At 40.7% G+C, this 23,419-nt stretch overlaps 1 protein-coding gene across 3 annotated transcripts in view; it reads right to left on the minus strand.

The window, feature by feature from the left end:
* The window catches only part of JARID2 (jumonji and AT-rich interaction domain containing 2), a 226,087-nt gene that overhangs the window by 26,259 nt on the left and 176,409 nt on the right, over positions 1-23,419 (minus strand). For all 3 annotated transcript variants that reach the window (XM_064443643.1, XM_064443644.1, XM_064443645.1), the window contains 3 exons: positions 13,548-13,777; positions 4,863-5,880; positions 157-656 (listed from right to left, as the gene is read on the minus strand). In XM_064443643.1, the coding sequence (XP_064299713.1) occupies positions 157-656; positions 4,863-5,880; positions 13,548-13,777 (1,748 nt within the window). The remainder of the gene's footprint in view (positions 1-156; positions 657-4,862; positions 5,881-13,547; positions 13,778-23,419) is intronic.

Raw genomic sequence — 23,419 nt, forward strand, 5'->3', positions numbered from 1 at the left:
TGCCTGGATGCAATAGCCACTGGCTGCGCTGCTGCCTTGGGGGTGGCACTGCAGCCCATCGGCTCCCCCCAGCTGGCTGGGTTTGCACTCGGATGCCACCCAGACAACAGCATCATCGGTTCTGCAAAACAAAATCGGCAGAGCCTGCCTTGTTACCTTGTATATACACTTGTGTAAGTCGCTAAGAACTCCCTCCTCCTCCTCCTCGTCCTCCTTCGTGGTCTCCTTTTCCTGAGCGAAGAGCCGCCGCCTGCCCGTCTTCAGTGGGATGTCAACCTCTTTTAACTTGTTGCGGAAGCCATTTTTGTGAACCACGCCATTGATGAGTCCGTTTTTGGGCTCAAACCGGGGCAAGGAATGGAACTTGTAGGCATTCTCCGAATGTCCCTCCAAAGGTCCTTTCCTCTTCTCCAAGATTTCCTTTTCCAGCAAGACCTCCTTCTCCAGTTTCTTGTGCTCCTCGGGGGAGAGGGAGTCATAGGAGAGCAAGTACTGGCAGTAGGCTTCTTGCAGCTTGGCCAGCCTGTCCTGTGCAGTTTTGGGGATGCGCAGCATATCTGCCAGCTTGTTCCATTTCTTGAGGTCAGTCACTTGCTGCATCCCCCCCATCTCGTTGATCAGCTGGACGAAGCAGGCCAGGTCGAGCTCACAGCCTCCTGGGGTCCACATGTGCCAGGCAGCAGAGGAGGGGAAAGGGAAACACAGGAGCAGGTTAGGAAAGCTGTAGGTGGCTTGCGTCAAGCACCCTACCAAGCTGGGCACATATGGGATGTGCTACCCACGCAGCTCCGGTCACCTGGGCACTGGAGCAGGATTGTCCCTATCTTGTACGCCTTCTGCTAAAGACAGGTGCGCGCCACTGTTTTGCTGGCTTAATTAATTCAGCAGATTGTATTTTTCCATTTGCCTTCCCTATGGTTAAATTTGCTCTCCACCTTGAGTTTCATTCCCTTCTCTTCTCAGAGGACCCCCAGCTATCTGCTGACATGCGTGTTTCCCCTGGTCATTACCCAGCAGCCAGGGAGATGAGAGTTGCCCAGCTCTTTAAAAGCCGGCACGCTCCCACCCTCCCCTTCCCCGTCACCAGTCTGGTTTATACCAGGAAGAAGCAAAACAAGTCTCAAGATGAGTACAGGCAATCAAAAAGACAAGTACCTATCCTTTCTGGAGCTGAAACATTGATTATCTAATGTCCGCATAACACTTTGAAAACAGTTAGTTTTTAAAAGGAACACAATAACATCATTAATTTCACTACAGGTAGAAAAATCCTTAAGAAAAACCAAGGGAGGCAGGAGGTTGGTTGGGGTTGGTGCCTGCAACTGCATAAAAAAAGTTCCAGATGTATTATTCTTCCAGTTTGAGGCCATCCATATTTTATACTCCATTATGTTTTTGTATGTTTTAAGATGACTAGCATGTTTCACACTCCAGTCAAAAAATAAAAATAGAGGATTATACAAAGTATGGCACAAAAAGCAGCCAAATGGACGAGGAACAATAAAAGAAACATCATAAATACTCTCAAAGCACAGAAATAAATCATCAGCAGAAAGAGTGAAGAAACAGACCAAAGACCACCTACAATTCAACAGGGCACTGCTGAAGGAAAAAGAGAATTAATACAAAACTCACGTCAACATTGCTGCCGCCGCATTTTCTCAACAAAAAAGGGGAACAAGAGACAAGTTAAAAACCATTATGCTATAGCCGTTCCAGAGCACTTAGAAATGCTGTTATACAACAGAGAAGTGCAAGAAGCAGCATTATGGTAAATATTTACTGTCGGGTGCACAGCTACAGCATCTTAAGGGCCAGTCATATCATCTTGCTTGCTAGTGCAAGCAGTGTTACTTTCTTCAAACTACCCTGTGCGCTGCATCTCAGACACTTCATAGCTGACCCCAATTTTCCTTCTTCCCTCTGCTTTCCCCTCTTCCACCACTTGTGCCAATCCAGAGAAGAGGGAGTCTCAGCAGTTTAAACCTGTGTGCAACATTTTGGGATGACAGCAGTTGCGACTGAGGCAGAGCAGCGCCAGAGGCTACTCACTAATGTTGCCCACACAGCACTGGGCAAATGTGTCAAAAGAGGGGAAAGGATTTGGGCTGCAGCCAAATCCAAGGGTAAGGCTTTGAGGAGCATACAACAAGGGTGGAGGCAGGGCCATGTGGCAGCAGATTTATCCAATTTAGTAATTATTTTTTTTTTTGTCAAAATGGTTACGTCTCAAAGCTGAGAAAAGGTAAACACCATTGGGAAAAGAAAACCTTTCAAACTTGGGTTTCTTTCTCTCCTCTTTAATCGCCCCCATAACATAACTTTCAAGTTGGCCTCTATTATAGGCTGTTACTTTTTTGGTCTAGTATTTTATATGCAGAGTTCACAAATAAGCTGAAGGCATAATTCAAGATGGCTTTCCATCCCAATAGATTCAGCGACCTACATAAAGTTGAATAACATATTCCTAACTTTGAAAGAAGTGTGGTCCAGGTTTAATGTTATACATTTTCTCCAGTGGGACAAATACAGCACACCCAGCTTAAGGTCCTAGTTTCAACACTGTTTATGAGCTATTTAAGAAATGTGATTTCCTCCCGCGTCATGGAATGATCACTCATAATCACTCCACAATATTAGAGCTCAAGTAGCACATCATTCAACCGGAGCCTCGCATATCTGGCAGATCCTCCACAGGGCCAGCTACAGCTAAGGTTTACAAAATGGTCTCAATTATAATTCCATTTCACACAGTCATAACTTTTGGAAGCATTTATATCTCAGGCTGATGTTTTCCAGGATTGACCTAAGCATGTTGCTTAAACTTTCCTTGAAAGGCTGAAGGGAAAAAATGTAAGGGGGGGATGGGGAGAGAAGAGTCTTAACCCCATTTATAAGCACCTATAGCAAAATGGCTTAAATAGGAGACAGAGCACGTTATGCAGAAATAGTGTCTGATTTTTTTAAAATTGTATTAATTTCACTAAGTTAGGAATACTTTTAAATTGCCTAGTGAGCAAGCTCATTTGAAAAAAAATCTTAAATCTTCAGGTACACATTTAACACCAATCGCTGGCACTACACAAGCCGTTGGCAAAACTCCCACTTGCTCACTTAGATGGAAATGTGATTTGGCCCTGAAAGGAGTGATATGTATGCATGTCTACTTAAATAAGCGTGCATTTATCACCCCAGATTATTTTATATCTTTCCTGCTGGAACCAACAGATTTCTCATCTTTGTATACTGATGATCTCCAGCTTCTTTTCTCCATTTTGTTTTTAGTTTTAAGCACAAGATAGGTAGGAAATTAACTGCAGAAAGGATACACAGGATGCAAATTTTATAAGAGACCACTGTTTGCTCTGGTTATATGGCACCCAGCAGAATAGAATCCTTGCCTATTAATTAGGCTCTTAGGTGCTTAAATAATACAAATAATTAACAGTAATGCCATCTTAATGCCGAGTTAAGGTATTTCATTAAAAAGTTAACATTGTTCGAGGAGCGTTAATCGAGCTGTCTTGCGCATTTTCTTCTCTCTCTTGCCAATGTAAATTTAATTCATTATTCTTCTCTATTAGCATACAACCATTGCATACATTAGGCATACAAAATGTTCACTTATTGCCGCTTGAGTGATTTTAATTTTCAGATTTCCTTGAACGTTTTTGCACGGCTATTGCAACAGAGTGCTAACCCTCGATCCTCCTCCTTAAATTCTGTCATTTCTCTCTTGTGCCCTGCGTTGGTTCACCATAAACTCTGCAACATCTTCGTGTGCTTTTATGCATATTCACTCACTTACCATACGTGATATAAAATGAAGTTTGAAAACGGGGGGTGGGGGAAGGGAAGCGTTGTGAACAGCTGAAACAGAAAAGTGTGTCCTTTAATCCAACTAGCGCTGATAGCTGTGTCTGATCAGAAAATGGCTCAAAGGCAAAACTCCAGCCTCAAGTTGCAACATGCAGATCCTGTGAGCTCTGACTCAAAAACACTTCAAAAACAAAGGGAAGGGCTAACAAAAATTAAAAACACAAGTTTGTTACTATGTCATGGCTGCAAAGGCAGCAGAGATGGAGGTGGCTCATTCAATAGTTCATTTGTATGCTGCTGTTGTCATGTTTTTACAAACTATTGTCACATTTTTGTCACGCGTCATATTTGACAGCAGACCATAAACCAAGAATTCTGTTAAATAAGTGATTCTCACTCAGGCATTAGCCCTGGCAGACACCTGCTGGGAGAAATAATGAAACCTCCATTTTGCAATCAACCACATTTTACTGCCTATTCTTGACACTTAATGGTTGTTAAATGTCAGCAGGTCACTGCAAATTTGTAATTTTAAGTGTCTGAGTACCCAAAAGAAGTCAGTTCTGAGATATTTTCTCTCCCCCTTGGTTAAATCGTTTTAAAGGAAGGGGAAAAAAATATTTGCATTAAAGCTTGGCAAGATTGCAACCTGTTTGGAAAACATCTTTGGAAAGGTCCGAAAAATATTCTGAGGCAACATTTGATCCAAGGCTATTAATATCCGTGGCAGTACTACCGACAAAAATAAACAGCAGAGAAAGGAAAAGATCCTGAAGTCTGGAGACCAAGACCCCACATAGCATTTTTCTTCCCTAGGTGAAATAAAGAGCTGGCAGGAGGAAAGTGGCAATATAAAGTCTCCCTGGAAAGCTCTCCGACAACCTACCTGCATCGCGCCTGACCGATGGATAACGAGAGAGATCCAGAGCTCTGCAGTGTTAATTGAACAGGGGTTCAGTTAAGCATAAAGGCAAATGGAGCATAAAGTCGTATATGGACACTAACAAGCAGCGGCAAAAGGCCAATGAAACCACAGCCCTTACCTATAAGTGGGAGTTCGTCCATGGTAATGCCCTGAGATTTGAGGTGCTTCTTGATACAGGCCAGCCGCTGCACGTTGGGTCCCCAGCGCCTGCCTAGCTTGTGTATGTGCTGAATCTGTGTCACAAACCGCATTTCATCATTTAGCTTGCACTCAGGTCTCCAGTCTGGAGGAGGAATCACCCTGCACATCCCATACTTCTCTACCTGAGCTCGGACTGACTCAATGTATATCAGTGGGTCATGAAATTCCTTGGTGGAGGGCCTAAGGATGGGAATCTCCCCCAGCATCCCCCACCCAGACTTACTACTGCCCTTTTCGTGCTTTCCCATTGAGTCTTGTGGCTTGTGCAAGGACTCCGCTTGAGAGGTAGAACGATTTTCACAGGAGGCATTTTCAGTTTTGCCATGTGCTTGTTTCCCTGGCGTACTCTTTCCAGCAGTGGCTCTTTTCGGCCTATTTCTTTCCAAACTCTTCTCTGGCACTTCCTTTTTAAGGTGTCCATTCAGCAAAGGCTTTTCTACGGCTGCCTTTTTGCTGGCAGCTTCTGCCAAGTTGACGGCCCCTTTCATTCTCTTGGTGGGCGACTGTATTTTGTCTATGTGATTCGTCTCTTCCAGCCTCCTCTTCGAATTGCGCAGCCCCTCCCTTAACTGTCTCCCCACCTCCTTAGTGCATGTCTTTTGGTTCAACTTGCCATTGACTTTTACACCATTAACAGCGGTATTGTTAGACTTGGATGCTCCAAGGGATAGCACCTGTTTGCGGGTTTTTGCATTGCTACTTTCTATTTTCCCTGAGATTGTGTGGTTGACAGGTGAACTGGGTTTGTGGTGATTTAGTTTGGTTTCCTTGACCAGTTCTTTCTTGGCTTTGGTGTATGTGACAGTTCCCTTTGTCACTGTTGCAGTGTACTTCACAGTTTTGGACGGTGAAGGTCTGACTTCTCTCATCTTTTTGGCACTGGCTGCATTTGCACTCGGAGATGACATTCGAGTGATCCCATTGACTTTAGAAACCTGCAATGGCAGGAGTGTTCCAGGGGGAGCAGGAGGAAGGAAACAGAAAACAGAAAAGTAAATTAATAATGCTACCACTCAGCCTCAGCATCCCAGTCGCTGGACAACCATGTTCTGCAGTCCTAACTCCTGGCCCTTTCGTATAATCTTCATATAACGGTTTTCACCCAGGCAAGAGGAGGGACTGCGCATTTATCATAAACAAATAAAAGATATTATTTTTTTTTTAATTAACCAAGAAGTCCCCAGAAAGTCAATCTTGCTTTTGGAGGGTACCAAGCCTCTGGCATTAAGAAGGGTGAGGTCCCTTGCTTGCATTACCCCCTTCCTTGCCTACCAGGAAAGCCTGTTACAGTATCACAAAACACAGGTAGTCTCATTTACAAATTAATGCTTTCATTATTTCCTTTTCTGGCCCTCAGACACTATCTTTCTCCCACCCAACTTCCCTTAAGTGCACACACAGTTTACGACTTCTTAGTAGACAAGCTAGCTAGAATACTACCTACTCTAACTGGAGTGGGCACATTCTGCAAAAAAAACCCACACTGAGATTCAAACCAACCTCCTGTCTACACATACATATAAAAAGAGATGTTGAACACGTTATGCACCCAACAGATCAGGATGGCCATGAAGGATCCAGTCTGTCATACATATTAAATCTTGGGAGGCATCTTGTTGCTGAAGTCATTATTTGAAATAAAAATGCATACAGTAGTCCAACGCATTTTTTTTTTAAGTTTAATATCTGGGCAGTTTTGCTGACACACATTTTAGTACATCATATTCCTCACTAATGTGTCATTGAAACTTAGAATTGCTGGATTCCACTGCTTTCTGTTAGGCATTTAAACCCAGCTATGAAACTAAAATTTATATTTTAACTGTAAGATGTGTTAAGCACCGAAAGCAACCCTCAGCTTCGAAGGAAATTGTGACTGCTCGGCACTGCCAAAGCTAAGCCCCACTACTAAGGAAATGAAGTCCAAGTTTAAACCTCAAACAAATTTCAGCATTTAAACAAGTTTAAACATTGCCTTCTCACCTCCTTAAACTACTGTGAGTGCAGAAAAACACATCCAACTGATCAGGAACATTGATAAAGTGCTCAGAGTGAAAGCATAGAGTACAATCACCCCTCATCAGCACTCCAGTGAGTCACACCGTTCCTGCAAAGTTATAATACTTCCTTGCAAGATTTCAAAATATTTGCCAAATTCGTAAGCATGGCAGCTTCTCTCAAATAAATGCAAGAATTTTAGTCACTTATAAAGAAGGGGAAAAAAGTTATAAAATATGAATCAAATGGAGACTGAAAAAAACGCACTATGGTCTTGTATTATGTGACTTGCAGATGAGGAACAGAATCCCCAGGTTCCAGCATATACACACACGTATGTGTATACACGCATTTACTGTGTACATTTTCTCCTCTGTGCTCCAGAAGCTGGAGCAGGAGTAGCACCCTTCTAAAACCCATCTATATTCTTGTCCATCCTGCGATTCCAAGGTAGAAACACTTAAGGGAAATTCAGTTAAGTGATGACATGTGTTATTACCTTGAGCTTTCCAAAGACATATGAGATATCATCTGGAAAGCAAATACTTGCTAACAGAAACGCATTTAGCTATTTGCCTTGAAATTTAGGCAGTACTCTGCATTTGAAGTGGAGGCCTGGGTTTGACTTTTACAGTGCTTTTTCATGCCACAGAGCAGATATGGGCAGAGAGCTGCTGAGACATTGCCTCCTGCCTGCAGGATTCAGAACAAGAGCTGAACATCTCTGGCTTTATAAATAGCCAGGAACATTGATTACAGATTTCATCTAGACTAATAGAGAAGAATTGATTGAGAACTGGGAGGGGAAGGTAATCTGGGTGACAGTGATCATGAAATGAGTTTTCAATTCTAAGATGTGACAACAGCAGAGAAAGGAAAACAGACATAAAAAACCCCACCACCACTGCCAAAAAAAACCCCCAAACAAAAAGAAAAACCAACACCAAAACAACAAACCCCAAACCAAAGCAATTCCCACTCAGAGGAAGGGCCCAAAGTACAGGCCATTATGCCTGTTCACAAAGTTCTGACTGGAAAATTAGAAAAGAATCACAGTAAAAAGTAGAAACACAATTATGTGACCAAGGGCAACTACATAGGAACAGCAAAAGCATGCATGGGTAAAATCAAAAAGGCCAAGGACCTAAAGAAACTTCAGTTAGCAGGTGACATAAAATGAAACAGAAAAAAATTTATAAATACCTTAAAAGTACAACAACAACAAACAGCAGCAATCAACCACCGCGCACGGAAGGAAAAAAAAAAAGTGCAACAGTTCGGCTAAAGTGTTTGTGCTTCTTTTGCATTAGCCTTCACCAAAGTACCACTGACTGAATACTTACCAGATATATAACATAACCAATTTCAATAAAAGAGTTAGGAAGGCAACCCCAGCAAGCTGAAGTGTAGCTAGATGACTTAGGTCATGGCTCCTGGAAATAAGCTGAGGGCAGGCAGAGTCTACCTAACTTCAAACCCTAAAATCATTCTGGAACAAGTCATCAAACAGATAATTTGTAAACACAGAAAGGGTAAGATGATAATGGTTTGTTTGTTTGTTTGTTTTTTAAAAAAAAAAAAGCCTCCCCATAGTTTTGCCAAAATAGCACATCAAACTAATTTATTCATCCTCTGACAGACACCTGGCTGAGCAGGTAAAGAAGCACCTCTGCTTCTGTAGGACTCCAGTCACTGTCCATCAAACAAGCTCCTAAGACATATCCTAGACATAATTACTCTGAAGTGGCTTCACAAGGGATTAAATGAAGTCATCCTCAAGAGAAGTTATCGTTGTCGTAGTTCACTGCCATCCTGAGAGGGCATTTCAGGTGACTTTCTGCAAGGACTTGTCTTGGCCTCGTTTCTACCAAGAGCTTCCACATCAGTAACTTGGATTATTATAAAATTTGCCAGTGACACACACCTGGAAGGGGCTGTAAGCACTCTGGAGACAAGGTCAAAATCAAAGACAATCTTGAAGAACTTACTTCAGAACATTTCTACAATAAGAGGAACTACTATTTTTAGGAAGGACAAATGAAATATGTGTAGGGGAGGAATAACATTTGGGGACCACAGTGAGCTGAAACGCAATGGTAGTACAAAGCAAGCAGATCACTTTCTGAGACCTATTATTAAGAACACCAAAAGCAAGGGATGGGAGCACAGGCTTTCCTATGCAGGGCTGGGCCCAGCATTGCGCCCCCACTGCAAGAAAAATTTAGACAGTGGAGCAAGTCTGAAAGAGCACAAAATGCTCACATATTTGGAAGATATAATCTTTACAGAAAAGCCAAAGGAGCTGGACTTATTTAGTCTGAAAGGGATGTCTATGGACAACTCTGTAACACCCTCTGGATGCATAAGGAGCTCCTTTGAAAAGAGACAGTAAATGTTCTTTCCATGTTCACTGGGAAAAGTGGGAGAAAAAAACCCTTTAATTGTCTACACGATGATCTGAGGCACAACTAGGAAAACACTCCTTGGTAGAAAAGGAAAATGCTGGAAGAAGCTGTCAATGGATGTTGTGGAGTCTCTCCTATGGAAGGTTTTCCAGAAGGTTTCAAGGACACCACAGCTACACTACTGTGCTGTCAGGTACAATCAAGACAACACCTCAGAATGAGCAGTCAGGCTGTATGGAGGTATCTTTTCTCTCCAGGCTTCCTATGATTTTTTTTTTCTTTTCTTTTTTTTTTTTTTTAAGTAGTTGTGACCAGAAGTCTGAAGGGCCATCCAGGGCCCTCCTTCAGCAAGGAGTGGTGACACAGGGCCTGAGACAAAACACGGTCATGGAGAAAGGCAAGATCCTCACAGCTCTTCCTCTTCAAAGGAAAACATGCCATCAGCACCATCAGCTTTAGGCCAGAATTAAAACTGCCGAGATACAAAACTCTGGAAAACTGAATTCATTAAGAAAACAGTAAATTATCACAACTGTTTAAAGTTGTTAGGATACCTCCACACAACGAAAGCTTAGATCTCTCAGGGCCAAATCTTGAACTGAACAGGTACATAAGCTTCGGCTATCTAACCTCTAATCCTAGATTATAAGCACACTATTTTGAGTTTTTATTAAAATTTCAGGAAGTTATTCCAATGATGAACAGGTCTTGAGTAGAGAACACTTGGCTTTGGGAATACCATAAAGAATTCACGTATTTCTTTCTGGCTGCTGACTAAGGAGAAAGAAACACTGCTGAAAACTTCCTCAGTACCATCACCTTTCTAGAGGACCATCAACAGGATGGTTTTCAAATGTTTCTCCCTCTTCCCTCCCCAAAAGCCCACAGGTATCTTGAGTGTTTCCAGAGAGGATAGCATAATGTTTAAGACACAGCAGTACTATATAGACCAGAACAGACCACGTTTCAAACAGGAATAGGCTGCAACAAATGTCTTCCAGCTGGAAACAAGTGGAACAAACAACGTGGTCATAGCCCACCATCAAAGCAACAGGTGGATTCAGGATTTCACACTGACAAATGTGAAATTCTGTCTGGTCAGTCATCAGCTGCGTGTTCCTGGTCTGTACTTGTCCCTGAGGACCCATCAGCTGATTGGAACCAAAAGAACAAGAAATTGTGGTAGGGGTTTTCTTACCTTTCTACTGTTGATATGTCTCCCCCCAAACCAAACATACACACACAGAGTCAGCCTAAAAAATTGGCCACACTGCCAGGTGCACAGGTTCACCAAATGGGGGAGTATGCCACAGCTTCATCCCGAGGCAGTGCTTACACTGAGCGCATAAGAAAGAAGTAAATTTAATTCAAATAGTAACAAAGTGATTGACATTAGCCTTACATGACTCAAAGTCTTGAGCTAAAGGTGAATCTAGGGATATGAATAATCTTATCTTTGCTTTTCAGTTATCTTCTCAGTTTTGCTGACATATATTTGTCTTCAGGCCACTCTTTTCTCCACTTTACTGAACTTGCAGTAAAAGACGATATGACAGATTTTGAATTTTGTTGTCTTTTAAAAAAGCAAATGGGACCAGCATATAGTCTTGCAGCAATTTGTTTGTTGGATTTGAACTGGTCTACATTAACACCTCTGCACAGCACCTAGGATCCATCCTCCAGACACATACACACATACAGACACACACAAAATAAAGCCAACAAACAACTTGTTAGATAACAAACACAGCAATAACAGCAATATTAGCAATACTAACAACAGCTTTAGTCCCAAACAAATTCAAGTTATGAAACTGATCCCGAATTCATTCATAAAAATATTTCTGTTTTGGTATGTTTTGCAGAGCTAAATTACCATATTAGGCCGAGAGAGGGCCCCCTTGAACTACATTTCCTTTGCCCACAACCCCTTTGAAGTAGGGGATTTGGGAAGATAGCAAGGGAGGAAGAAAGAGAGAGAGGGGACACGTGACAAGTGCAAGTGCACACCAGAAAAGAAAATACAGAATGAGAGGAAAAAAGAAAATCTCAGGTAATTTCTACTATTCTGCCTTTATTTTCTGTAAGACTGAACAAAACAAAAAACACACACATAAATAAACCATGTAAATGCACATGAATGAGGAGCAAAAACAGACTGGAAGGAGGAAGATGTGGCTGGCACCCTGGGAAAACAACTCTCCTTTTGGAATATACTGAAAATGCCAACAAAGACTCAGGACAAGGGCCAGAAACTTAGCAATGTCACATAACTGGTGAGTCTAAAGTTTTGTACAAAGCTAAGTCTTTCTATCATTCAAAATGCATAATTCGCCTTTATTTAGTTACAGCCCCATTTTAATTAGAATTGGTAAGAAAGTACTTGTGTTACTATTGGTTGCAGAAGAAAATTTAAATACCAAGGTTGGTTTTTTTTCTAAAGGATCATCAGTTCAACTTACAGCCCCCTTATTTGCTGAAGCTTGAGGACACTATGTGAGCTGTCTGTGTGGCATGACTGTTGGCTGTACTGCACTGCTTTAGAGTTTCTCTCCATTGTGCATAGCGTGATTGAAAACATATAATACTCTACAAAGTGAAACCCACTTGGATCGTGGACAAAATTCTTCTACACCTGTCTTTTCCCTTCTCAGAACTAGCTTCACAAGTGATGGCAGCTGACTTTCACAAGAATTTTAACCATTTATACTTTCATGATACAACATTCAGCATTTTACACAAGTGTTCAAGTGAGTTAAAATAATTAAGTATGAAGTGCATCCTTCAGGTTTGGGAAACTTGTTCAACACAAAGAGCTCATGGCAGAGCATGTCACAGCAAGGACCATAGGGTGCAGGTAGTCACAAAAAAGCAAGCTGAAAGGATGCAAAGGAAGGTGGGCATTCAAACTGATGAGTATATAAGCAAAAATTTACATGAGGGAATAAAGAAAGGAAGTCTTACAGAGGTACAGAGGAATAGAGTGTAGATAGCCTTCAGGATCTCAGATTTGATTTAGAAGGTAATACAAATCCAGTGGAGGTATTTCAGAAGAAGCTAATCCTTACTGAAGCACAGGCCATGGACGATTTCCTCAATAAAAGCACCACTGTTTTACTTTTTGCCATTTTTAATTTCCAAGCCTATGACTGAGAGGCCTTGACAGCCCTACAAGATGGCAATTCCAGCTCCACTGAAGTCCAGGCCAGCCTACTTAGAAGAAAAACCTTTAGACGCCAGCAAATACAGACTGTCTTTAACTGGCCTGTTGAGAATTAACCACTGGAAAAAAAAAAAATAAGGCCTAAGTGCAGCATGCTTTCTGTACTGCATTGCCCTAGCGCAGACACCCTGCTAACCCAGCCCCAGACTGAATAAGGACATTGACCAGGGATTTTGAAAGTTGTTTATAAAACTTATTTGGCGGTTGCTATTTTAGGAGCCCTTTGATCCCACCATCAAAAATAGACGGAGACGCATCCTGCCCAAACACCAGTCACAAGCACCGAACAATTGGTCTGCTAAACTTCCACACCCAAATCCAAGCAAATCCAAGTGAGGCTGAGACAAACCTCTTGCTGGGTTTTTTTGGTTGGTTTTTTTTCTAGTTTTCAACAAGGTAACACGAAAGTCTGAATTTCTCCCCACCTGGTACATGCACTGAGGAGGTGGCAATATCCTGGAGCGCCTTATTTACGCATCAGGCAAAAGATTTTTCCCAGACTCCAAGGTTTGTGTTGCCCTCATGCAATAAAAGACACTGAGCGCAATGTCAGCTTCTATACGACACCAGTGAGCCTCTAAGATAACCCGAGCAGACCAGCTGTACACAAAAGGAGTTCATTTTTCCACATGCAGCCAGCCTTGGCACTGTCAGCAGAGAGGCCAACAAGAGTACCAGTCAGAAAGATTTAATAAACAGCCATGTGAACATTACTCTTTCGTATGTATACACTGGATAATATAAAGGCAGGGCTGCAAAGCATGCTCTATCATACTGACTTCCTATGTATGTATCACTTTTCTTTTTTCCTTCTTTCTCTCTTTCTCTCTCTTTCACCATAAATTAACTCCTTGCTGTCTCCAGAGCATGCTTTTAAGGATTGCCATACTCTCTCTGTGCCAGGCAGTGGAAAACAGAGCTAGCACCTTAAAAGTCTGCATTTCCCATGTGTCCACAGTAGAGTACAATTCATTACCTGTTTCCTTAAGTCCTGAGCCGATCTATGAAGAGTGTGGTGGTTGCTAGCAGTGAGCCCTTTCGCAGAGGAGCCAGTGTTTGTAGTAGGATGGTGATTAGCAGCAGCCTGGTCTTTTCGGCTCTCAGCCTTATGTTCGCTGTTCCTCTCCTTCCCTGGTGTGGCCTCTTTGCTTTTGTGTTTCTGAGCAGGTTCTTTCTCCTTCAATGCTTTGCTGGACCCATTGAAAACTGAGAAGAGAGAAAATAAGACTATTAAGGGGGAAAAAAAAGGAAAAAAAATACATTCAAGACCAAACTCTTCATTCAGACCAACTCAACTTTCTGTGCTGTCACTGTCAGATATTTAGTGAGCATCTTCTTATATCTAAAGTAAAATTAATACAGAAATAGAAGGACTATTTTGCATATTTATTATATGAACAGATTTACTGAAGTACTTCCTTTGCTTGTTAACACATACTATCTTCAATATCTAAATTAAAACCTGCAAGGTATATTACGGTTTTGATTAACCTAAATTTAGACTTATCAGTTTGATTTTTATTTATGACAGTTTTAATTAACTTTTTGCTGTTGCAGCAAGGGAATTCTAAACATAACCTAAAGAGAAAAAGGATTTATTTTTACATTAATAATGTAAAAGAAAGGAAAGGTTCCATGAAAACGCATGTCTTGTTTTCATCAGTATCCAAACTGCTGAACCAAACTAACAACAGTTTGCCTATAACAGACAACCTGCAAATAGAAAAAGGTACTTCTATGAAGAAAGGAAAATACTAAAACCGTTTTGTAGGATGTCATACAAAGTAATGCAGGGACCTACACTGAGCACCCCAGCCTTCTGCTGAAGTGAAGGAATAAGAAAGAACAGAAGCCACATTTTTGTAGAATAAAGATTATGCAAACGTATACAAGTCTACCTCAGCAAGTTCTGTTCCTGTCCCCCTGCTGAATATATTTAACAATAGTCACTGCTCTTTTGTTGTCAGGGAACAGGAAGAGCTGAGGGTTTAAAAAAAAAACCCAAACACATCACAAGTCTCATTTTGTTTGTTTGTATATCAAAAATCTGGTGACTAATTTATGTCAGTGTTGCTCCCTCTTCAGTGAAGAACTTGACAGAGGGTCTGTGAGGCTTGTGATCCAACACCCACAAGGACAAGTGCCCTCCTGCCTTCTCCACTCACCTACTCTTGTTTTTTGTCCCTGCCTTTTTTGCCCTGGTTTAGAAAAGGACATAAATAAGAAAATTCATAAATACTTAATAGCACAATTATCTAAAAATCATATTCATTACACACAAACACACACTACCTGTTTGGGAATATTAACTACATGAATTAGTTTATTGTTTTCTTGTGAAATGAAAGCCTTCTTTTGTGACTAAATGTGATAGACCTACGATACATACCTTTTCATCTAAATTGTGATGCTCAGCTGTCTCTAAAGATGACCTGTAGAATTATGGTAGTAGTAGCAGTAATAGTAATAAACAACCAACAGTCCTGATGGACAGAAGAGGGGCACCTAAGCTGCTTTTGAGTAGACACCTACCTCCAAAACCCTTCCCACTGCACCTCCAAAAGCTTTTGACAAATTTGTTATTCAGCTCACTTATCATATTGAGCCAGTCATGAGCGTTGAAGCAGATTATGTAAAAAATTAAAAATTGCAATTGCTCTTCCTCCTCTCTTCCTTCCCTCTTGCACGAATTGAGTAAGAACGAGAGAAAAGCCGTTGGCAGCGAAGTCACCACAAATTCCCCTGTGGCTCCATCACTCCTGAGCTCAGGAGCAACTGGCGCTGCCCCAGCCAGCCAAGGATTTCTCAGCGATTTCAGTGAAAGTCGCGTAACCTCCGTGTCTCATTTCCAGTGATGGAACTGATAATAATTGCCAACCCCTCTCGGGGAGTTCATGACAACACATTTATCCTCCTTTGTAAGGAGTTCTCACATCAGATGGAAGGCACTACAGACGCATGAAGCACGACTATTTATTTTTAATAAGACATGGCACAAACAACTGATAGCAGCTTCGTTAATATGTATTTCATCACTGCAAGTGATATTTTCCTTCGGAGGGAATAAATTTTATATACTGATCTGCTCATACGGAAACGATAAGTCAGAGAGATTCGTTTTCTGTATTCAGTTGCCACTTTATAAACCAAAAATTACTAAAACAGAAAACACAGCCAAGAAGCCAAATTGTGCACTTTTATGGTTCACAAAAAAAACCCAAACCCCAGCGAACATGAGACAAGGTATATTTTATATGCAACAGCTCATTAATTTTAAGTGTCGTGGGAACCCTGCCAGTTTTACCCTCTGAGTAATTATCTTTTGTCTTAATTTGTAAGATTCTTGAAAGGGGGAAGAGAGAAATGGGAGAGAAAAAATGTTCAGTCTCACAGGAAAGGCTTAAAAAGCTTAAAGCCTGAAAACACAATAAAACAGGAGAGATGTAGATGCAAAACAGTGCTAGTCAAGCTGTCTCTAGTTATACAGTAGATGGTATCAGTTTCTATAAAAATCAGTGTTTGTTTCTTCCAACACCTAGAATATTGTTATATCCAGCTAGATAGGTATAAAAGCCTTTCTGCAATAGTAAGTTCTGCAAAATTTACAAACATATTATGTGAACAAGTATCAAACCGTTAACTTGATTAATTACAAAACACTGTCACAAACCAAGCATTTAAGAGGAAGAAGAAAATCCCCTAGCTTCCGATTTTGCTCCCATCTGAGTAAAAATGTAGAAGTAAGTTATTTAGACTTAGAGAGTACAATACAGGATTAAACTCTGGCCCTAATAGCTAGTAAGACAGTTCAGTGAAAAGATTAAATCACCAGGAAAGACCAAAAAGCAGCCCAAGAAATCTCATTGTTGAAGAATGACTGATAATAAGACAGAAACACCCACTTCTCAAAAGAAAGAAGAAAAATAAACCCCAAACCCAAAACTGCATTAAATATTACTGAGACCAAATCTGATTTAACAATAAAATGATTACTAATTCTTTTGTGTCTTCTTATGCACCGAATTGCGTTCTCCTTCATGTTTGCCAGCTCTTCAATATTTCTGCGGCATTCAGAAAAACAGAAAAGGTGTACCTTATGCTTCACTAAGCCCAGATATAGGTATGTCCCAGCTACAGTCTCCCACCCTAGAGATAACTCTGATACGAGCAATATCCAGTGTTCTGCTCCCAGTTATCTTTTTTACTCGTGGAAGAGTAGTCAATAAAGATTTAATCCTTGAAGCAATAATTTCATTAATAAACAGAAAGACATAAAAAAACACCCAACCCACATGAGTTGGGAAACTCACATTATTAAAGCAGAAGTCTTTTGTAGTCTTGAATCATGGTTATTTTATGCTACCTTAACCAGCTCTATATTTCCAAGTAGCTTTTAGTTAAAGGTAAGAGCACTACTAACAAATAATTAAAAGTACAAGTAAATTATTAGTGTTCAGACACTTCAAACAGAATAAAGGGATATCCTTTTATCCACATCTATCTGAATGCTCATTCTCAAAATGCCACATCCTCCAAAGCCGCCATTATTATTATTACTACTATTATTATTAAGCTGAAACAATAAGAATCCCGGAGTGAAATACTTGTGGATCTTTTTGTTAGCAATGATGATCAAATGCAAAGAAACTGAACCACTACATTCAAAACTCGCAAGCACTGGGGGTTTTTAAACCACTGGTATAATTTATGGCAGCAGAGCAAAACCTTATGGCAGACGTGACCCCCATGGATGCATCACAGCACTCTGCATTGGGGGAACTGGATCCCAGGCACCAATATTCACCCAGGATCCCATATAGGGACTTTGGGGTATCTAATTTGGAACTGTGATAAAGAATCCCTACACAAACCAATGCAAACTCTGCAAATTGTGCGTGTCCTAGGTGCAGCTATAATAATGGCAAAAAATTTTTTGATCAAATAAAGCCACAGATGTGCTCAATTACTACAGATTAACTAAGCATTTACTACAGGAGTTGACACTGTCGTGAGCTATAAACATTTATTGTGTTTTCAGCAATTTTCTGAAGCATTCCTACAAATTAATTTGCACGCAAATATTTTATAGGATACATCCAGCCAGCCATTCAGAAGCCAATTTACAATATGTACAATAATCAGGCTTTCACTGCGCAAGCAGCAGAATTACTGGACTGGGTTCAGCCAACTGCTGACTCCATAGGCGAAGCTTTCTCTCCCAAGCCCTCCTGGAGATTATTCCTATACCAGATACACTTTACACTTGAGATAACGGGGGAGTCCGTGGCAGGGACAGCAGAGTACTGATGTATGAACCCTTTTGCTTTATGTCAGTGTCTGGAAGATAAAGGCATGGACCATACATGTACACGTATGCTGCATGTTGCAGAGCTCGTGCCATGTAAAGCAAGTGATTGTGCATTCATAAAACTATCCAAAACAAAGAGGAAAGATAAGAGTGAAAGGGAGAAGTTTTGTTTTCAGAACGAGAAAAGGGAGCCCTGCCAATGTGGTGAACCTGAGCCAGCTATTCCAATGCAAACCTCATGTTGTTACATAGATCATGTTTGGGAAGAGATGTAATATTAATCAACTTTCTGGCATTAAGTATCCGTTACTGTACAAAAACATTCTTGCTCTGGCTTTAATTCAGTTTTAAGTCACTGTGAAAACATTTATGTGGCTCTCAAACTGCCTTAAAGGACCCAAGCAATAATTCTTTTCCCCTCCCAGAGGAACTAAAACAATGATCTGCTTCCATAAAACAGAGTATTTTAATACTGCCGATTGTTTTCCTTAAGTGTTGGGTACATTCAGACTTCTATAAACCACTTCCCGGGATAGAAGCTGTCTTCCTGAAGCCCCCAACACAATCTACCTACTCAGGGTCAGCAGCAAAGGTGCACTTCAGGAGAAAAGGATGCCGCAATGTCGTATAAAAAAATGTGCAGTATCACTGCTTCCACACTTCTCCAGCCCTAACCCAACACTATGCAATATGTCAGCGGACATTTCTGCAATAAAATTTCCATAGCTGCATGCTAACAAAAGTAAAACAGGAGAACCGTAGCAGATAATACTGAATTTCTTTTTTGACACTATCAATAACACAGCTTAAACCCCTACACGCACAGGAATATATCGGGCCATTGAGAGGAGCACTATTGGTATGAGACACCACGCCACTGTTTGCAAAAATTCAATACCAAGTGTCTCGTCTTAGCACAAATTCATTACTCTCACCTAACCATTACGACACAAACAACATCAAAAGGGTCACTCGCTAAGCAGCAAGTCCATACAAGAAGTGTCTGTCTGTTATCACAAGTCTCTCACCAGGATAACAATTCAATTTTTTTGAGCAACTTCCAGCTCCCCTATTCTTCTCCACAGGTCATACATCTAGCTACTGAAAAGCCGCAAAGCCCCAAATGTGTTGTGCCTGATTTGCATATTTAAATATGTAAATTACTGCAAAACGGGTAATTTTCATGTTACATATTTTTGCAGAAAAATTAAATGTGCAAAAATGTTTATTGCAACAATTACTGGTTCCATGGTATTTCAACAAAAGGCTGTAAATCATCAAAATAATTGCCTACCCATTAACTATTGTAGCACTCTGTCTGAAATTTTCTCATTCTGCATTTTAGCTGGATGCAGAAAATATTTTTCTTCTAAATGTTTACCTCTTCAGGATTAATTTCACTAAAAAAGATGCATAAGACTAAGACTCAGTCTTATGTACCCACCCACAAATACCAAATTTAGTTAAAACCAAAACTAAATAAAGAATTGCAATCTCAAATTCAAATTTCCTCACAACACTGTCAAACGGTAATGTATGTAAAAAGATATGGCATTGAAGCCCAAGATGTACAAACACTGCATTGAACTATATCTTGAAATGACAAAAAATAAAACATTGAACTATACCCTGAAATGAGGAAAAAAAAAAAAAATCTACAGTCTTTTCCGGCATCATCTTTGTTGCTACACATGTAAGGAAATTACTCTGCTAAATTATCCATTGCAAATTGAGAAGCGAAACATTCTTCTGTATTTCTGGTAAGCAAGGAAGACAGCACTAAAGCAGAGTATAGTATTTCTAGTGATGCCTGCTTACTATGCACTACTGCCAGATCTGTTTTGAAATTTGAGCCCCAAGGAAAAAGGCTTTATACAATTTGCTCCCCCGCTCATTTCAGGCAAAAGGCATGCAGAGCATTTTTTATCTGACCATGTTAACAAAACACAGCACAGACCAGTAACCGGTTCTGAGCCAGTAGGTTTTCTGACACACTGGAGCTGGTTTGCTCCAGCCACGGAAACAAGACTCTCCTTCATGAAGAAGTCTGGTTACAAATAACGATGGCTAGCTGTTTTCCTAAATGTAAATTAGAACTTAATTGTCCATCTCAGGCATCTGAAGACAAACACGACATTCCCAAGTATGTTGGCCCAGATGTGCACTTCTCTCCAAATCTGAACTGCTGTGCTGGTGTGAGAAATACCTAATCCTGCAATCATCCTTCTTGAGGAAATTAGCCAACTATTATGAGAGAACTGTAGCCTGCTGCCTGCAATTTCAAAGTTGTCTACACAAGTGTATCTGTGTACACTGCTCCTCCTGAGGCCCTTTCCAGTCCACAAGCCCTTTCAAGTAGAGTAACGCCTATCCCCTTTTGCTCTTGTGATGGGACCGATAACCCAACAACTCCCTAACTGCATCTTCCAGCTCCCAATCCCAGCCTGCCTAACAAAACACTTGGCACCTGCAAACATTTTCCTTCAGGAGCCTGCAGAGAAAACCTTCCATTGTGCCATAGAATGAAATCAAAGTAGGATTTATTTAGTTGTAAGGAATCCAAAGAATTAGTTTTAAAGAAACAGAGACCTAAGCCTACCCTCTTACCTACAACTTGGAATTTCCTCCAAGCAGTGGGGAGATGTAATTTAGACTCGGTACCTCCCTGTCCCCGAGGGAAGTGAAGTACAGCTCACTTGCAGAGAACCTCCTTTCCCTGCACGTCAGCCTGCAGCAGCTGATGACTGACACCCTCCTCCCTTTACATAAGGTCAATTTTCTAATAGATCAATGTCTCTCCATCTCCTCCTCCATGCTGGCAAGATGCCCCGTCATCCAGGCTGTGGTTGAGAAATTTCTCCCCACACCTGGAATCTACACTGAAGAAAAAACACATTGTTTAAGCCAATGCTCCTGCCTGCTTCTTCCACTGAATTCTTTGCGTTCAAAGCCATGTAATAGTCTCAGATAGACTGATGGTCATTTGAGATGCGTACAAAATGCAAGCTGGAAAATAAGCATATCCATCTGAGGAGCACGCAGGCGTCCCGTGGCTGGGTGTTCTGGACCTAAACACTGAGAATTACGGGGTTTCCACACCCACGCTCCACAGGGTCAGTAACAGGGCTGCAATTACAACAGAGTTATCTGAACCTCTGCTCTATCTGCTGCAATACGCAGCACCATATCACCCCTAATTTTCCGTATGTTAATTTTTAAATGCACCACAAACTTACTTAGAAGGTCTGAAGTTAAAAGGGAACTACGTGCTTTAAAAAGATTAAATCCTTGACTGAAACAGCAAGAGGGATTTCTCTATTCCAACTAAATGTTCATATGGTTTCTTAGCTGGGGAAATATCCTTTTGAAGTCAGCAGTTATATGGAGACCAAGTGATTCAGTTGATTAGTTTCTGGCCCTTTACCATATTAACCCCACTGTAAATCCTAACTCAATTAAAATCATTCTGATTAGGACCAAAATTCCACACCAAGTTTTAGAAAGCTTCAAAAATCTACCCCCTCCTCAAAAGTCATATATAATTAAAAGCACAAACTTCTGCCAATTTTATTGCTGAATTTGTCAAAAAAGTTATCAACAGCGTTTTGCGGAAGAGGTAAGACTAGATGACCTCCAGGGGTCTTCTCTGACCTGAATTAATCTATGACATATACTGTGAGATCACACCTTAATCCGTAAGCAAGTAAGAACCACTCACACGTTTTACTCTACAAGAGAACAGTTCTCTTGCAAACAAAACCTGAAAGCCTTTAGATAGTATCTCCTCTTAGTGAGAATTGTTCATTTTAAGTTTAAGCACGCTGAAAAAGACAGTAATGGGAAGAGTTACATGCAGAACAACCCACACGACACAAGAGATACCTACCCAGAACTAATTCTAGTTTCTAACCAAGGCACAAAGCACCACCAATGACATCCAAGCCTTTATCTGCTGCTATCTTATCTTAACATATGTCAGGCCCAGCCTAATCAGCTGAAGTTTGGCAATGACATGAAACCAATTTTTAAGAGCACGGCTCTACTTTTTTCCCTTGTGGCCAGCACAGCAATATCTTCGAAAACGTTTTAACTGCAAGACTACCGCTACCTGCGCTAAGGTACTGCACAAAGGAAAGACCTGCACATTGCTACGTACCCCTTTTCCACACTCCCATGAATGTGGGGGATAAACACTTCTCCTGCCAAACATTTTACTTTGCTCTTTAACAGCTAGATATGTGTTCAGCACATCGCAAGTACTAAGAAAGGAGGATGAAAAGGCACAGGTAACAATCTGATGCTTTAAATATATCTATATAAATGGTAAGGTTGGAAGGCAACAAGTCAGTTGAGCTAATTAACTTCAATTCATGCAGCAAGCTATGCCACGTGTTATATGTGCTTCTTATTCATACTTGGGTGTTTTCAATTGAGTTAGCTGTCCAAAAGGTGGCTCAACAAGTTAGGTTATAACAAATAGTTTGGTGTGCAACCCTAATAATGCCCCATATTGGTGTCAAAAGAGGATATTGACAAATTACTTCATCCAGGAAAGTTGTTCTGGTCCTCATTTAGTAGAAAGCGATTATTTGACATTGTCTAATGACATTAATCAAGCTCTTTGTTGTTTTATGTCATAGCAAATGCTTAGCATTTTCAGGTCCAAAGTGCTTGACTACACATTGTATATTAAAAACAAAAGACTTTAATTCATTAAAAATAGACTCTCATGCTAGATTAAGTTCATTTGCTGCACCCGTCCCTGGTCTGCCTTTGTGTGTGGTCTCATTTAAAACAGACACACATGAAGCAGAACCTACTTTATTCACAGGAAACAAAAATAGTATTGGCTGTCAACCAAAATAACAGACACTGAAAAATGGGAATACTCCTGGGTAAGGAAATTTTAATTAGAAAAAAAAGAAGAAGAAGAAGAAAAAGATATTACAATGACGAAGAAGTAGCTGCCTTCTCTGGGAATTCCTGTTTTATCACCTTTGTCAAAACATCTCACACTGTCTCCTATGTATTTTATAAAGGTCTTTTGCAGATCTATTAAAGCAACAGCTTCATTATGCTCACTCTGGTCTATATTGATAAAGATTATGAAGCCATTAGATGGCTCATTAAGTTTGCCTTTACTTACCCCCAATTAAGATTTCAGGTGTCTCTGGTTTTGAGCTAATTTCAAAGTGGCTGCCATCTGGGACATTCTCAAGGAACGCAATCAGCTCCTTTTGTAATGATACATCACATTTAAAACTCTATGGCAGCAGTTCTGTTACCTGCAATCTCATTTTTCATATGTATAATTTTGGGCCTGTTATTTTGGGGGGTTTATTTAGAAATCAATCCAAAGTGCCAAGTTTTGATCCATGGCTCTTATAGCATTAAAGCTCCTGCTCACAGCTGACAGTTGAAATGCTATTAGGCATAACATCCCCTTGCACTTCTCCACAAATGGTTCACAAAAAGAGAGTTTTTGAGCTTGGGTGTGCAATAAAAAACAGATTCAGACATAGTCATGAAAAATAATTCTG

The sequence above is a fragment of the Phalacrocorax carbo genome, chromosome 2 (genome assembly GCF_963921805.1).
Source record: "Phalacrocorax carbo chromosome 2, bPhaCar2.1, whole genome shotgun sequence".
Taxonomy (NCBI): domain Eukaryota; kingdom Metazoa; phylum Chordata; class Aves; order Suliformes; family Phalacrocoracidae; genus Phalacrocorax; species Phalacrocorax carbo.